This window comes from Centroberyx affinis, unplaced genomic scaffold (assembly GCF_046629955.1).
Source record: "Centroberyx affinis isolate AG114_WGS23_722 - 3 ecotype Tasmania unplaced genomic scaffold, CSIRO-AGI_Caff_v1 ptg001162l_1, whole genome shotgun sequence".
Classification (NCBI taxonomy): Eukaryota; Metazoa; Chordata; class Actinopteri; order Beryciformes; family Berycidae; genus Centroberyx; species Centroberyx affinis.
In genome coordinates this window covers 428,599-445,609 of record NW_027279693.1, presented here as the reverse complement: position 1 = coordinate 445,609, position 17,011 = coordinate 428,599, and the positions used below count along the sequence as shown (strand labels likewise).

Below are 17,011 nucleotides of genomic sequence, written 5' to 3'. Positions count from 1 at the left end.
TTTACTTGTAACAATTTTTATACTGTGGTATTTCTACTTTTACTTAAGTAAAAGATCTAAGTACTACTTCCACCACTGAGCATATTACATCTATATATAGAAGCACTGTTCATACAACAATGTGATTAATTTTAAAAAACGCCAGAGTGTTGCATTCTCACTATCATAAAAATATGGAAATATACATCATGGCAGCAATCAGTGTAAACTAAGAGATGAAGAACCCATTTTAAAGTACAGTTGTGAACTGGTACATTATAAGCCACAGGTGTGATAGTCAATACAGTCACACTAAAAACATTGCAAGAATCCTCAGTTTAGCTTTTAATTGCTGCTAGTAGACACTTCAGCAACTAGTTATGTTGCTAGGTGTATCATCTTTGGGACAGACAACTCTTGGACATATTTTGTCAGGATGCAAAGTTATTGCATCCTCACAAAATATGGCCAATTGTTGCTATGCCAGAACATTAAAGGGACAGGAAGAATCTGTTAGGATTCTAAGTCTTCTAGTGTGTCTCCAGCCCAATTGATGGGTGGGGTGAACATACTGCATACAAACACAATGAAGGGAAAGTACAGGAACTTTATTTTCATCCAGAAATTCTTTCTAACATACATATTCAAAGAGCCCATCATTAATTGAGAGACAGGCAGGATGTGAAAGAAGACAGGGGATGACAACAGCAGCACACTTCTCTCCTGGTCGTGTGACACCTCCATCTCAGCGCTCTAGATGAGTTTAGGCCTCCCTGCTCTGGACCAGTCCGAGCGTCCTCCACTTCTTGTTCTTTGAAGGAAATAAACCACATTAGGTATGACGAGTCAAAAGGATCAGCGGTAAACTTTTCTATGCTGTAGAAATCCCTAGTTACTGGTGGTGAAAAGCATCCTGAGATCTCAGAAGTCACCAAGCAGTTCTTCAGTGACATCTACAGGTGGCAACTGCAGAACATTTCATTGCTGCCTTGACCTTGCCATTTTTCTACAACAGCCCATGGTCAGTGACCAACCCATTTTCTGTGACAAACTCCACAATCATGGAAAACTGGTGGGCACTATGCCAGTGTAGATACTGCAGAAACAAATGTTAGTCCTGGAGATGTTAGTTCAGCTACAGAGGGCAGATCTACAGAGTCTCCAAGGGCAACTGCTCTGGGATCACTGCGTAAAGGGCCAGCTGTGGCAGAAACACTGTCCCCCTTTGAAAATGATCCAACTTTAAAAAGGGCAACTAAACCCCAAACCTGTGTAAAACTGAACATCTAATGGTAAAAAACATGCTACTGAAATTGCCATCTGCTATTGGCTGCTCTTTGGTAGCAGGTGGTCACCACCTGTTGTACTCTAAACAGCATTACCACTCACCTTGCTCTGGACCATCACAATCTGCTGCTCCTGGAAAGATAGATGGCAAAGGTTCAGCTGTTAGGCTTCATGAAATGTGGTCTTAATTTTGACAAACTAGCACCGTGAGATAGAGGCCAGGGTTTGGGCCAGGTCTGTTTGCTAAATACCTGCACAGAATGTGTGCATGCCCCAACAGCGGGTAGGCTAAGCTCTGAATTAGTAACCAATCTGTATGCAGTGTCCAACACTAAATGTGAACCACCAAATATGTATTCAAATTTGTCATTTTTCTGTTTCTTAGTTTTGCGAAATGTTTAAAGTCCTACCTCAATTTCATCTTACCCAATGATGGAAAATAGCAATGATACATCTTTTAACTAGTACGCCTGGTTCAAATCTGCTTCATTGTCCAGGTTTCATATTGCTTAACTGATACAGAGCAGTGGAAATCATACACCTAAACAAATTGCCAAATCTAAAGCATACAGTCAAAATGATTGCAATCGTTTTATGCATTAAATTTAACACTTTGTCAACTACCTAAGCAGCTTGGGGTATTGATCATGCTTAGGATAATCAGCAGAGGCTACCAATCTCTACCATGGTCTCATTTGTTTGTCTAACTATACCAAGGTGCCAATTAATTTCACAATGATAGACCAATGTTCACACATGCTACTAAAATGCAGCAGGTGGTCATGTTCCCAACAGATTACCCCAGCAGACGTGCCGGCGAAACCCACTGGGATGGGCTTTGTTTTATGGTCAATTCCACAGCAAGTCGGGAACTGTTTTTCCCGAAAGCCTTGGTATATGACCAAAACCAAACAAATACTGAACAATACAGGCTACTGATGGAAAGTCACTTACAGTTAAAGGCTGTTGACAGTCTTGGTTTGATGGCTTCTAGCTGGTTTAGGATCTGAAACAAGTGAGTTTTATTTAATTACGAGTCTCTCAAACTCTTTCAATCTGCATATAGAACATCCCATAAATAATATCACACAGCAAAGACTGACATTTAAGTGCTTCAAAGCTACATTACACAACTTTGACATTGTTGTTAAAAGACCGGTGTGTTTCGACAGATATACCAGGACTCCAAACACAGCAGGGCAAGGAGACCAACGATGCCAGATGTCGAGATCCTCTAGCACTGACTAATGAACAAACCAGTTAAAGCAGCAACTGGCTGCAGATACCATGCAGTGCTTTCACTATGTAGCTCCAATAATATGCCATACTACTTTAATGGCACTGACCATATACAAGTTACACCCCCCCCCAAATGTACTCACCAGCACCATCACTGAACTTGAAGCTCACGTTGCTGCCATGTGCAAGACCTAAACCAAAAATGATATCCATTAGCAAAACAACCAATTTCAGATGTATAATCTACTATTCACATATGGGAGTGTAACTGATGTCTTGCTACATGACTTTGGGGACATTTAGTGGTTATTTCTTTAATGGCATTTCTCTAACCCCCTCTCCCCAAAATGAGTAACATCCAAAGAGAATTGTGTTTAGAAATCTTTGGTGTCCAACAGCAGTTTCTTTTGCCTTCTCCTAACTGAAAAAACAAAACCACCTCACTGGTCAGCATTTGTTCTGCAGTATTATCCCACAATGCCCATGGTAGTGACCACGTGGGTAAAGCGAAACTACAGATTTACTCTTTGAGGCATTTCCAACGACATGGCCCTACTGATGAAGGTCTGTCGGGATAGGCCTCAGTATTTATGGTTCAAGATAACCCAAAATACCAGCATGGCATGAGATGCGTTACCAAAATAAGAAAGGAAATCATTGTCTAGCACCATACAAAATCGCTTCCACCAACTTTCATGCTTACCTTTAGAGTTTGTTCTTGTTAACCCTCAAGCCCAGTAGAGGCATTGCTTCTATGCTGGGCTGGTGCAAATACCTAGAGGAACAAGAGTCAGGATGTAGGTGAGAAATCTGTTTAGAAGAGGACCCTCACCACATGTAGTTCCTAATTTGTTCAGACAGGCCAGCTTCATTCACAGTTCAGAGCAGTTGAACATATTTAGCCAATCATCATGACAGCAAGTCATCAGTTGGTTTACTTGACGAGTCAACTTACCTAACAGACATGTCGTCTTCTGCGGGACACCCAGCACCTGCAACAAACAGATGACCCGTATAAATTCATTGGGTTTTTCAAAAAACATTTACAGCATGCTAAGTTTCCTAGTTGTCCACTCTCACGAGTAGCACTGCTGCAGGGTGTTGACAGCAGTGGGTTGCTAGAGAATGAATTGCTCTGCGCACTGTACGAGCTCTAAGGCCCACCAGACAAGGCCAGGGCTGGTACTGTGCCACCACTTCTCTATAGTCAAGGTGAGGTAGACCCCGACTCTATTCTAGTGTTCCCCATACCATTTCCCAGTGTCCATACCAAAAGCTCTGGATGCTTTCTGTACAGTTATGTATGATGCCTCCACCCGTATGCTTCCAAATGAGTATATTCTGACCTACAGCAAAGGCTGAAAACACTAACCTCATGTCCCAGCAGCATAGCTCTTCTCAGCATCTTCCTGCCAATGCATTTCCACCAGGAAGGTCATTCATACCCTGCAAAAAATGAGGCACAGGATGTTAGATTTTCATTTTTACCCAGAACATCTTCAGTTTTCTGGAAGCCAAAGTGTTTTTGAACACTACAAGCAGATATAACGCCCTTGGTTGCTGCAAACTAGGAGAGTCCTACAAAAGGACACCATGGCTCCTTAGTTTAACATGTGCATCTACTTAAAACGCAAAATTTACCAAAGATAATGTAAGTGCTGGGTTGTATGCTCACACATCCATCCAATCCCAACACCATCCAGTGTCCCATTGGGGCTAATCGTATGGTAAAGCCTCATAGCCTCAACCAGCACTGGTTGCAGCGCTAATACTACCGATAATTATCATCAAGCTTGTTAAGGATCTGAAACAAGTGAGTTTTATTGAATCATGAGTCACTCAACTCTTTCAATCTGTATATAGAACATTCCATAAATAATAATTCACACAGCAAAGACTGACATTTAAGTGCTTCAAAGCTACATTACACAACTTTGACGTAGTTAAAAGGCCGGTGTGTATCGACAGATATACCAGGACTCCAAACACAGCAGGGCAAGGAGACCAACGATGCCAGATGTCGAGATCCTCTAGCACTGACTAATGAACAAACCAGTTAAGGCAGCAACTGGCTGCAGATACCATGCAGTGCTTTCACTATGTAGCTCCAGTAATATGCCATACTACTTTAATGGCATTGACCATGTACAAGTTATACCCTGGCCCCCAAAAGTACTCACCAGTGCCATCACTGAACTTGAAGCTCACGTTGCTGCCATGTGCAAGACCTAAACCAAAAATGATATCCATTAGCAAAACAACCAATTTCAAATGTATAATTTACTATTCACAATAGGAGTGTAACTGATGTCTTGCTATATAACCAAAATGAGTAACATCTAAAAGAATTGTTTAGAAATCTTAAGAGTCAAAAGGCAGTTTCTTTTGCCTTCTAACTGAAAAAACAAAACCACCTCACTGGTCAGCATTTGTTCTGCAGTATATACACACAAACAGATGATACTACTTAACCAAATGCAGATATCTCATAGTAGTGGGCCTCTATAATCAAAAAGTAATATTTTCTGAAGCATAAAACCGCAGCAACAAAATGAACACCATTCCAATACATGGTACCACCACAGAATCATTTTAAATATATCGACTTCCATAGTCAGTGGTCCTGCATGTGGCGCGTCCAAGGCCACAACCAGCTAACAGTAGGACAGTTTCATGTGCCAGGCCTCATTGTCACCCTTCCGCAACTAATAATGCAGCGGTGAAAGCAAAACCTGACGTTTTATAGCCACTGAAACGTTGGAACTGGCCCACTGAACAGGACAATCCCATGGATGTGTCACTGTGGCATTGGCGCGTGGCACCACCCCGCCATTTACCATGAACCGTTTGGGCCTGGTTAGGATTCTCTAAACACAAGGCTTCAGCACTACCAGACAAACAAATATTCAAAAACGGGAGGAATCCATACGCATTGCACATTTTGGGGCACCAAAGCTAATTGAAGCGCGCACGTTCCCAAACTGTGCTGGCACAAGTTTAAGTGCTGGAAAAAAAAAGTTTAGTGGCTAGCTAGTCACTACTGACTAAATACTGGAGTTGTATTCGACTACCCAGGCTCTACCTCTGCTAATGTTGTACCGGCCCTTGCAGTATTGTATGAAAGACTCTGTTACAGCAAAACGAGTCAGGTTAGCTACGTTAGCATCAAGCTAGCTGGAAAATTAAACCCGCTAGATGAAGACCACGTGGTGACCTTTATGTGACGACGTCACGTTACAAACCACGAACAAAAAAAATCGGAGAAACAGTGAACCACAACATCCATGTATGATGTAGCTGTTAAATGCGTATATTAGCGATTGCCGATGAATAGTTAATTAAATTTACCATTTATCCTCGCTCTCTGTCACAGCCGCCGGCATCTCCAGGACCTGGGACAATGAGACCTAGCGTTCTGCTGCAAAAGTATTTATAGGATGAGCTACGCCAGTTGACATCGCGTTTCGGCACCTGTTTCTTCTTCTTGTAGCTTTCCGGCAGACTAGATGCCCGTTGGCGTATTGCTGCCTCTCATTGTTTGTTATGAGTATTACACTTTCAGCCCAGTTCTCCTGTAGCCTTTATGTCACCCTATCATTTGGGTTTCCACAATCCTATACCTTATCTTCCAATATTGAGATATCATCGGACCTCTTCCTGACCAAAAGTAAGTGCTCTATGTGTAGCAAATTCAAGAGATCTGATTTAGCACAATATGTCACTTTCAAAACTCACTTTCTGCCCCATACTCTGTTTATGAACAAAAACCCCCCACCCAAGATACTGTCAAGACACTCCCAATTCCCCCCCCATTTAAAAGAAGCCTTCTCTGCCTGTTTGGACTAGCCTACATGTGAATGCAACTACCTGCCTGATATTTCAACATTCAGTCTTTCTTTGTGTGTTCATCTGCATTAAGCCGATATTTGTGCAGCATCTTTTTTTACATATTGCTATGGAAGCCCATTTCCGCCAGTGTGATGAAGAAAAAAAGATCCTGTAATTCTAAGTAACTTTCTCAAAATCATGACTTAGTATCTCAAAATAATGACTAACTCATTGTTTTGAGATACTAAGTCATTATTTTGAGAAAGTTTCTCATTATAATGACTTACAGGATCTTTTTTCCTTTTTTTTTCATCACACTGGTGGAAAAACCATAATATAAACTAATCACCAAGATTGGATGCAGCTGGACGAGTTTGTACCATTAGGACTTTTACTTCCCATTCATTTGAATGAGGCCGTTCATGTGAACAGATTCAACAACAGATCCTGCTTTTAAGAGAAAGAAATCTTGGGTCTGTCCTCATTTTGCATTTTTATTCTTGGCTTACACTACAATTTGTATTTAAAAATAAAACTAGATCCAGTCTCCCTATCCCTCCGCTACATTCCCTTCTATCAATAAAAATGCTATTTGGTGAAATTATGCTCTAAAACGTTGGACCCTCAGTCAAAATTACAGTAGCAGGATCTGTTGTTGAATCTATTCACTGTGTTAAATATCATTTTTCAGGTTATCTTCGTGGCCTCATTCAAATGAATGGTAAGTAAAAATCTGAACGCTACAAACTTGTCCAGTTGCATTGGATCTTGGTGATTAGTTTATATTCTGGTTTTCATAGCGGTCAAGTGCCAAATAACCCCCATGCTAAAACTAAGTGAAATATTGTTTTAAGGGGATGCTTGGCCTAGGGAACTAAACTGATAGCAATGAGGAAACAATGATTCAGGACAAAAAACCTGATCGTTTCAACCACCTTTATTGGCCTGTGTGTTTAGGAGAAAGCTCCTTCATCAGGCACAGTCATTGATTGAAGGGGTCAAGTTGCTGTCCTCAACCTTTTTCCCCCATTGCCATTTAATAAGTCGTCATATCTGGCAGCACTCAGCAATTGCGTCAGAAGCAGCAAAACTGTGAGCTGATGTGACTCCGAACTATCCCATCAAACCCTCTGGTGATCCGTGACGCCCCACTGATAACACGTTACGAAAGGTCAGATATTAATCCTAAATTATGATCCATTTCATGTAGACCAGCTTCTTTACTATTGAAAACTGATTCAAGAGCAATTTAGCTTAATAGTGACATGATGATGAACCCCGAAGTAAGTAAAGGCGTTTCGACTAATACAGATTTATTACCATTAACTCAGAAAAAACGTTAAAAAAAAAAGTTATCCAAACTAGTTAGGTAGGTAGCTGATTATTATTAGGTCTGCATCTGGTAAACTGTATTTGTAATATGTTGGAAGAGTAAATGCTGTTGCCATTATCCTCACTGATGCAGAGGTAAAGAGCAGTAGCTACTTTGTATAGCTACTCACGTCATAATGGGGGTTTAGATTTTACAACAAAAATAAATCACACAGAACTATACTGCGCTAAAAAAAAAAGACAAAAGCCAATAACTGCTCAGTGTGAAATGGAAAAATGGCTTTAAAAATGGCTTTGATTGACTTCCATAGCGAAACAATCTTCCATTACACATTTCATTTGATTGCTGTGGTCAACCTTTCACTCAAGAGCATTACAATTCATTCAATGGACACCAGTAGGGACAACTATTTTGCTGTTGTTTTTTTTCATTAAAACCTACTTTACTTGCTGTGTATAACATAATACAAATGCATCTAATACATGTCAAGAACATCAACATTCCACTCTGAAGAATGCTAACAGAAGATATGGAAGAACAAACAGGTTTGGTGACAACAGCTGAACCTTAGAAGTACTAAATCATTAAAATACAAAATAAAACAAACACACTACACGTAATTTTGCTTTAAAAAACTCCCTTGGCTTATATTCTTTTTCCACAAATAATTTAAAAAGGCTTTGCATTCAAGACTGTTAAAACAACCCCAAAACACCAATTCTATCCTCCGAAAAAGTGGGCATGTAAAAAAGGTCTTTTCGAACATTGGTTACAACAGACAGCTGAACCGTGGAAGGTGTCACTTATTTCCCCTAAACAAGACAACATCATGGACTGACTTTACACCATTTCTGAAATCTGTCCCATGTTTAAAACAATTTCTTTTCTGGTCCAAAAACAAACAAGGTAAAAGCCTGTAGACAGCAGGGTTCATTGATGTTTAAAAAAAAAAAAAAGGGTCAAGTCCTGTCAAATAGTTCTTCCAGAAGTCAAAACATTTGCATGAGACAAGATGGACGCAGAGTTGAGCTCTGCATGTTCCGATGCTGGAAGTCCCGGGACTGTCGTCGGTCTCGTCTAAACTGCTTATGGAAACGTTTCTCGACACATCGGTCTGACTGTGCCGAACCTGTGTAATACAAGACTGTAGGCTGTGTTCTGTACATTTCTGTAATAGCGGTACTATATATGCTTCCCTTTGACATTGCTTCGTCTCCGAATCGGCAGTCTCTACGGGCGTCACTCCATGCCGTCGGGGTCGGCCTGGGCCATGTAGGCGTCCAGCTCGGCGTCTAGGTGGCCTTTGGTTTTGGACATGTAGGCGTCCAGCTGGTTGTCCAGTTGCTCGCGGGTCACCACCGGCCGGCCGGCCCCTCTGCCCCGGCCGCGGCCGCGCCCTCCCCGGCCGGCGAAGCCGCCGCGCCCGCGCAGCCCGCCGCGACCTGACCACAGACACACACATGAGGAAGAGTATTAATAAACAGCGTGCATGACTTCACGTAAGCGTGATCACGTTCCGACCGAGAGTCTGCACACTGTACAGACGAGACCATTTTAAAATTTATGTTTAATTTTTATACACTGCTTTTTTATGTAGTACTTATCCTCTAGTTCAGTGATTCTCAACTTTTTTCATATTAAGGACCCCTAATTTAGTCCACATTAGAGCCACAGACCCCCATTTGATGAGATTTTGTGCCTTGGAACCAAATCTGAGAATATTTGTATTGTCAGATATGAATTCCATGTCTATCTGTATTGTAGGTAGAGAGATAACAGTGAAACTATGATCAAAATAGTCATTCTTCTACATTCTCTAATTGTGTTAACTTCTTGTAAATGAAATAATGCTGAAGTTTAACAATTCATCAGTTTGCTGGGGACCCCCTGGAACCCCCTCAAGGACCCCTGGTGGTCCCCGGACCCCACGTTGAGTTTAGTTTCTTTTATAAACTAAAAAGACAGATTCCCTAGTTCTCTATTTCTACATTGTTATACAATTTTTTTTTTAAATTAAGGGTTCAATTTTTGTTTTTCCTTACTACAACTACTTACTTTTAAGAATTTCTTTGAAAAAAAAGCTACCAACAATTTCTGTTAAATAAACACGTTAATAGTTTGTAATGTGGAAAACATACAAATTCAATTCTTTTAACACATTTTAAATCAAATTTAATAAATTCAAGACTGTACTGATAGATGACCAAACCCATTTTTGCAGTTTAAATTGTAATTAGGGGTTCAAGCCAATAGGCACCACAAATCTGTCTAAATTGTCTAACTGTATATATTTAATGTGCGAACTTACTTGCCCAATAAAACTGGTTCTGATTCAAACAGTGTTGTATGAACTTATTACCTCCACCAAGGAGGTTATGTATTCGGTGCCGTTTGTTTGTTTGTTTGTCTGTTTGCCAGCAGGATTACGGAAAAACTACTGGCCCGATTTTCAAGAAACTTGGTGGAAGGGTGTAGCATGGGCCAAGGAAGAACCCATTACATTTTGAAGCGGATCCATATATTCATAGAAGACTGGACTATTGGTCTTGGCGGAGGTCTGTGCTCTCCGAGGTGCCCTTCTAGTTTTGGATATGTAATGAAAGCTACAATCAGATGTGTCGTGACATCTCAGGAGAGAACTGGAATATCTGTCTCCTTTCAAATATTAAAGGAATAAGAATGAATAAGAGGAAGAAGGTTGTGTGGGTGTGTATGGAGCCGGAGCTGACCTCGGGCTGCTCCTCCTCGTAGCGCTCCTCGTGGCAGAGCTCCTCCTCGGCCGGCGGGTCCTCCTCGGTGGCGGCCCCCCCGGCGCAGCGCCAGGCGGCCCGCGGCCCCGCGGCCTCGCATGGGGCCGCCCACAGCCACCCGCTTCCCTGCACACAACAATACTGTCACGCAAATAAAGCCACGACACACAGAGAAAGATCCACATGGAAGCTCTGCTGTTCCGGAACGCTCTTAGGTACATCACCAGATGCCATCAGTCGCAGATGGTTTTGCAACGTTTTCAGACTCGTGTTATAATGTTCTGGGAATTGTGACAGAACGAGCTTTTCCTCCATTGCCATTGTTCTTTGTTCTTATCCGAGTTGCTTCTGGCTAAATCACATTCAGCTGTTTTCTCATCGGTTGCGCTTTGAAAGGTTGCCGAGAAATTGAAATTGATTTAACTTGAAAATCACACTAAAAAATGCCTGAATCGTTGCTTTTGATTATACTATTATAACTGTTGATATATTACTGGTTATGTGTTGGTCTCAACCTTTTTCATATTAAGGACCCCTAATTTACTCCACATTAGGCCATGGACCCCCATTTGATGAGATTTTGTCTCTTGGACCCAAATCTGAGAATATTTTTATTGTTCAATATGATTTTGTCCAGAATTCCATGACTATCTGTATTGTAGGTAGAGAGATAACAGTGAAATTATGACCAAAACAGTCATTCTTCTACATTCTCTAATTGTGTTCACTTCTTGTAAATCAAATATTGGTGAAGTTTAACACTTCATCAATTGGCTGGGGACCCCCTGGAACCCTCTCAAGGACCCCTGGTGGTCCCCGGACCCCACTGGGTTAATGTATGCAATGTTAATACAATTCAGGCACTGTATTGCTTTGGCAACATGGGTGTCTTTCCTGTCATGCCAATAAAGCCGATTTGAATTTGAAAATCCGAGTGCTGCGTGGCGCCCGAGATGATTTTGCCGGTGGAAATGTGTAGGCGGCTTTAGGGTGATATCTAGTTCTTGGTGCACTCGTTTTGCAACAGCAGCGCACACAAAAAGGTCCATGTCTTAGAAAAATCCAGACAACACAAAATCATGGTCACGTTGCTATCCTAATCACACCAGGGGTCCATCAAACAAAATTAGTAGTAGTTTTTAAATCCCAAAAACATGCTAACTTTGAAATTCTCTGAGCAAATATCATTGATATCCGTTTCTCAGTTGCACATGCGTAGGAAATGGAACAGCATGAGCCCACCCACATGATTCTCCAACCGTTATTGGCCAAACAATTCCTCAGTATACCCAACCAGTGCCACTGATGCTGACTCCACATGAACAGTATAGTACTGATTCTGCAGCAGGGGGCAGAACCTGTATATTCATGGCCTGAATTTCAGATACAAGTGAGTTTTACTTTTTGTGCTTCGTTGAGGTTTTAGATAGCTGAAACAGTTGAAACATTTTCTGCTATCAAACCGCCCATCAATCATTTTAAATTACACAACTGTATTTTTCCTAACGTGTCTTTAAATGCCACGAGTATTACAGTTGCAATCCTGTCAAAATCATCAATCATTTTGCCTCTTCTCTGCCACATGGATTATGCTGCATAAGCTGTTTTATGGTCCTTTATTGGAACTCTTAATGAGCCAGGACCAGGCCACGTTAATTCTTTGGGAGAAGGCTGACACCTATGAATCACAATAAAAAAAAAATACTCATCAAAACATCTCCCTTAGAACAGTGGTTCTCCAAACTAGTGCTGAAACCAGTCAATCAATCCAGTTTAAATCGACAGATGATCCCAATCGTAGATCAAACATGTCTGATGTCATCGCGGCTCGTCTTTGCGTGATCATGTCGTTTGTGCTCGTCAAAGACTCAAATCTTAACGGCGATTTTCAACAGCCAATGAAAACGGAGATTGCACCGGACAAGGCAAGCGGGGAAAAAAAAAAAATGTAAGTGTAAACACGAGATCCAACGTGCGCAATGGCTGAGCCAGGAAAGAAAAAGAAACCTGAATGTGTTCTCAGTCTTTTTTTCCATGCAAATTGCAGCACAAACCACAATTCGCTGCAAGCCGCATGGGCTGCATGTTTGTTTTGGTATCAAAATATCGCAGAAAAATTACATTCTCTTTTGTATATGGTCTATGCTCTTTCGATGAAACTGGAAATCTGCAAATTTCAGTTGTTAAATGTGCCCCGCTCAAAATTTTCTTTCTCGGTTGTGATTGAAAAATGTCTAGGCTTTAGTGACTGGCTGGGTAGCGGCCTCTCACCTCGGAGGGACAGGGCTCCCCTCATCGCTCCTCCTCTCAGCCGCCCTCGGAGGCCTCCCCTGGCCAGGCCCCGCATCCCGCCTCTGCCTCCGGGCGCTCCTCCGCGCATCAGGGCCCCGACCGGCCGGCCCAGCCTGGCCTGGATGTTGCTCTTCCCCAGACGCTGCTTCAGGCTCTGACACAAGTTAGTCAGGAGAGTGGTTATGACAAGATAAAAACAAAGAGGACAATTGTGGGGAAAGTCCCATTTGTCGGCGCCGTCTATCTCTTGGAGCGGCCCGACTGTTGCGGGTGCCGGGTGTAGACGAAGCCCGCTGACTCTCTGCCACCTAATGACACAGCCTCCACACTGAGAGCTGGGACTGCAACGCCTCTAGGGGCAGGAGGGTTCTGGTTTCACACTATTGCGCAACTTTGTGATAGTTTTGTGACAACTAACAATTGTCTGACGGACCTAAGGCCTAAACCAGTTTCTATAGAGTCAGTAAGAGGAGTAACCAAGTCTAGACTATTGGGACAGTTTTTGCTTTATAAACAAGCCTCGTCTTGGACAAACAAGTAGGCCTACTTTTAAAAGCTTTTCCAGGAAGTAATTAGACTTTGATGAATACATTTCTATAAAAAGGCCTTCAAAGACGCGTGTATCTTTTTCCAAAGATCATGTATAGAATTTAGAGGAACTTTTGTATGCTACTGAAAGGGAACTGGAAATCCTCAAAACTTGGTTCGATGTTAATAAATTGTCTCTCAGTATTACGAAAACGAAAATTTATGGTTTTTGGAAATCGAAAAAGAAATTGATGGGGATATTGAATTAAAAATCTGTGATGTTGAAATTGAAAGAGTTTGAGAGATAAAATTCCAAGGGGTTGTGATTGATAAAACAAACTGATTAAACAACATATTGACTATATTAAAGGATAAATGTATAAATCTAGGAATATATTAAATCATAAGGCCTTGTATATAATTTACTGCTCATTTATACTTCCTTACATATCTTACTGTGTGGAATTGCGGGGGTCGACCTTTAAAACGACTATAAATTCAATAGTCTTACTACAAAAACGAGCCATACGTATTATTAATATGGCTGGTTACTATGATCACACTAATCCACTGTTTATAAAATCCCATGCCATGAAATTTAATGATTTGGTATATTATAAAATAATGCAAATAATGTTCAGAGCTAAAACAAAGTCACTCCCAGACTGTGTACAAAGGTTGTTTTCAATGCAGGAGCGCAAATATGATTTGAGATGTTTGTAAGTTTACCGTACAAAAGGCTAAAAAAGGGATTAAAAGGAGATGTATTTCTACTGTTGGGGTAAAATTATGGAACAGTGCTAATATAAATTTAAGAATGTAGGATAGGCATATATAAGCATTATGCTTCTGCCTGTGCCTTTTCAGTCACTACTTAATACATAGATTGTTGATTTTGTTTATACTGTCTAGACTGCCTATACTTATTGTATATTAGATTGCATATTGTATATACTGTTTATAGGGCTGCAACCAATGATTATTTTTATTGTCGATTAATCTGTCGATTATTTTCTCGATTAACCGATTAGTTGTTTGGTCTATAAAATGTCAGAAAATGGTGAAAAATGTGGATCAGTGTTTCCCAAAGCCCAAGATGACGTCCTCAAATGTCTTGTTTTGTCCACAACCCAAAGATATTCAGTTTACTGTCATAGAGGAGTAAAGAAACCAGAAAATATTCACATTTAAGAAGCTGGAATCAGGGAATTTTGACTTATTTTTCTTAAAAAATTACTCAAACCGATTATCAAAATAGTTGGCGATTAATTCAATAGTTGACAACTAATCGATTAATCGTTGCAGCTCTAACTGTTTATACTTATTGTATTGTGTGTGATGACGGAATAAAACACTACTAAAAACACAGGAACGCTACTTTTTTCCAGTCTGTTTACTACCAGATTACTCTCATTCTAAGGGGACCCTAGGCCACCGGGGAGGCACGTCTGCTCTTGACCCCCTCACCTGCTTGTGATGCAGAGCGGCCTGCACCGAGGGCCGGTTCTCCATCTGCTGGGCCAGCCGGCGGTTGCGGGCGCTGGCCATGTGCTGCTGCTGCATGGTGGCTCGAACGCTCACCGCAGTGGGCTGCTTGTTCTTCAGCATGTTAGTGAAGCTTTAGAGGTGGAGGGGAGGGGGGGGGGAAAGAGGGAGGAAGTAGGGGGAAAAAAGAGGGTATACAGAGAAGGAGGAGGAGGGAGGGGGGGGGAGGAGGAAGCAGGGTTTCCACATCAAGTCATTTCTCATATCATGGATGCGGCCACACAGACTGCAGTGGCCCTTTTTTTGTCATGTAAGGCTTATGCCCCACTCGTTGGCACTTCCTTTCACTTCTCTCTCAAAAAAAAGGTATAGACAATCCAAAATGATTTACAGTTGAATTCAGCATGTTTTTTTTTTTAAACCGAGCAGAGGAAGAAAGGTCAATTTGGGAGAAAGAGAAAAGTGTGGAGATGTATTTGAAGGAGAAAGACAAAAGAGTAAAAGCGTCAGAGGAACAAGAGTGATGTGCCACTTACAGGCCTCCTGCTGCCCGGCTGGTGGGTGTCATCGTGTCGCAGCGGGGGGCGGGGGGGGAGGCCCCGGACGGGAGGGACGGGAGGCCACCCAGCCACTTACAGCCCGGACCGTGACGTGTGGTCAAAACCACCGAGGGGGAGGGGGGGGGGGTAATGTGAGAGGGTAGAGTAGAGAGGAAGGGGAATGGGGAGGGCTTGGTCACGTCCGGACTAGGACTGGGCACCTAGTCTTTTATATAGACTTTAAGCAGAGGAGGAGAAAGAGACAATGACAGAAGAGGGTGAAGAGAGCAGAGGCTGAACTTTCATCGATTTGAGAGAGAGAGAGGCCGAGAGCATTGAGAGGGCACATCAAAAGGTGCACCGTCTCCCTTTTTTTTTTTTTTTATGCTTTCCTCTCCCTTTGAAAGAGTATACTGTGTGTATACTGTGCGACTAACAGGGAGAGGGAGTGCCGGGGCATTGTCAGGAGTGTGGCCCGGGCCCATCTTAGAACAATCGCCTTACCGGGTAGGACCATTACCCTCTTCCCTTGACTACCAGGTGTGCACTGCTCACACAAGACATTTGGGCCAGGGCGGGCTCTTTCTCCTCCACCCTATACTCCATATAACCAGATTCAGCTCTGCCCACGCATCAGCAAATACTGACACCGGCAACCAATTTGAGTGGGCAGTGCACATGTGGGGGCCTAGGCAGTCTAGCATCCATGTCGGGTCCGGTCCTCCCCACCCCCCAACAGTGGCCTTCCGCTGAGAGCACTAGAGCCTTCGGGAGCCAAAGGCCGGCCCTCGCGTCTGGTGTCTAACTGCTGACAGGGGTGCGTGGCGCCTCACCGCTCATTCAGGGACACCTTGGTGGTGCTTTTCAGCACAACTTTTTGGGAAGAGGTAGCGCTCATTTTGACTTGCTTCCTTGGCAGGCTCCTGGGAACAGAAATGGGACACATGGTGGGACGGGGTAACGTTAGAGCAGGAGTCAGAGGTGGGGAAACCAGCCAAGGTTTAGACTACAACAACAACAACATGGGCTCAGAGCATCTAGCTAGCCAAGCCATAAATAGAATTTCCATCAACTCCACCATTTCTCACTAATTTACTCAGCTGGTTGGCTGTAATATCAGACAGTTGGCTATCATTGGCTTATGTAATTCATTTTTATTGCATTTATTACAGTAGTTTTATTACGTCAAGAAGAACGGGTAGGCTTTTCCAATATCATGGAATCTTCCCGATTTCAATAGTGTAACTTAAGTGTTCCTCGGCTACTTGGCTAACAAAATTAGCTAGCTGTACTTACTTAGCTTATGATAAAGCTATGGCGGCTAACGTCTGGTACATGATTCACCAGTTCAACTTAAATGCATTAGTATTTATCAATTTAAATAATTTCACACATTATTTAAACTATGTGAAAAACAATCAAGTAGTAATTTTAGCAGCATGCTTACTTACAATGACCGTTGCGTAAGTCGAAGAAAGTCGAATAGCTAGCGTTAGCTTTACTAGCTACTTAGCTAGTACCAGCACGGTGTGCCGTGTAAGCGTCTTTATATTTTTCTGTTTTGATTACTGATTCTTTCCCTAGCTTACTAACTGCAGGTTGTATTAAATGTTGAGCGGACTGTAGCTGAAGTCAGGTCTTTGATCAGAATTAATTTGAAATGTAAACGGCAGTGTCCTGCGGTGCGTCTTTCTAAGATGGTGCTGCCTGACTACTAGCCTAAGGAGGAAAATGGAGAGGGTCTTATAAGT

The 17,011-nt window shown here is 42.2% G+C and overlaps 1 protein-coding gene, 1 long non-coding RNA gene, 4 other non-coding genes and 1 pseudogene across 6 annotated transcripts; all 7 read right to left on the bottom strand.

Moving 5' to 3' along the window:
* Positions 1 to 574: 574 nt before the first annotated feature.
* Positions 575 to 5,921, bottom strand: LOC139648131 (uncharacterized). The gene is made up of 9 exons (XR_011695561.1): positions 5,854 to 5,921; positions 4,686 to 4,733; positions 3,878 to 3,951; positions 3,461 to 3,497; positions 3,209 to 3,280; positions 2,649 to 2,696; positions 2,221 to 2,272; positions 1,369 to 1,398; positions 575 to 790 (listed from the first exon to the last, which is right to left on the bottom strand). It is a non-coding gene; the product is annotated as an uncharacterized lncRNA (long non-coding RNA).
* Positions 2,425 to 2,563, bottom strand: LOC139648144 (small nucleolar RNA SNORA8). Its single transcript, XR_011695565.1, has one exon. It is a non-coding gene; the product is annotated as a small nucleolar RNA SNORA8 (small nucleolar RNA).
* Positions 2,958 to 3,091, bottom strand: LOC139648145 (small nucleolar RNA SNORA18). The gene has a single exon (XR_011695566.1). It is a non-coding gene; the product is annotated as a small nucleolar RNA SNORA18 (small nucleolar RNA).
* Positions 3,353 to 3,425, bottom strand: LOC139648142 (small nucleolar RNA Z40). Its single transcript, XR_011695563.1, has one exon. It is a non-coding gene; the product is annotated as a small nucleolar RNA Z40 (small nucleolar RNA).
* Positions 4,460 to 4,598, bottom strand: LOC139648143 (small nucleolar RNA SNORA8). Its single transcript, XR_011695564.1, has one exon. It is a non-coding gene; the product is annotated as a small nucleolar RNA SNORA8 (small nucleolar RNA).
* Positions 5,922 to 7,923: 2,002 nt separating the features above from the next.
* On the bottom strand, positions 7,924 to 16,985 carry chtopa (chromatin target of PRMT1a). The gene is made up of 6 exons (XM_071524174.1): positions 16,712 to 16,985; positions 16,094 to 16,183; positions 14,704 to 14,854; positions 12,688 to 12,862; positions 10,396 to 10,542; positions 7,924 to 9,108 (listed from the first exon to the last, which is right to left on the bottom strand). Exons 2-6 carry the CDS (start codon positions 16,156 to 16,158, stop codon positions 8,906 to 8,908), a joined length of 741 nt encoding a protein of 246 aa, XP_071380275.1. The 5' UTR covers positions 16,159 to 16,183; positions 16,712 to 16,985; the 3' UTR covers positions 7,924 to 8,905.
* LOC139648146 (small nucleolar RNA SNORA17) lies at positions 12,971 to 13,071 on the bottom strand (annotated as a pseudogene).
* Positions 16,986 to 17,011: the final 26 nt, after the last annotated feature.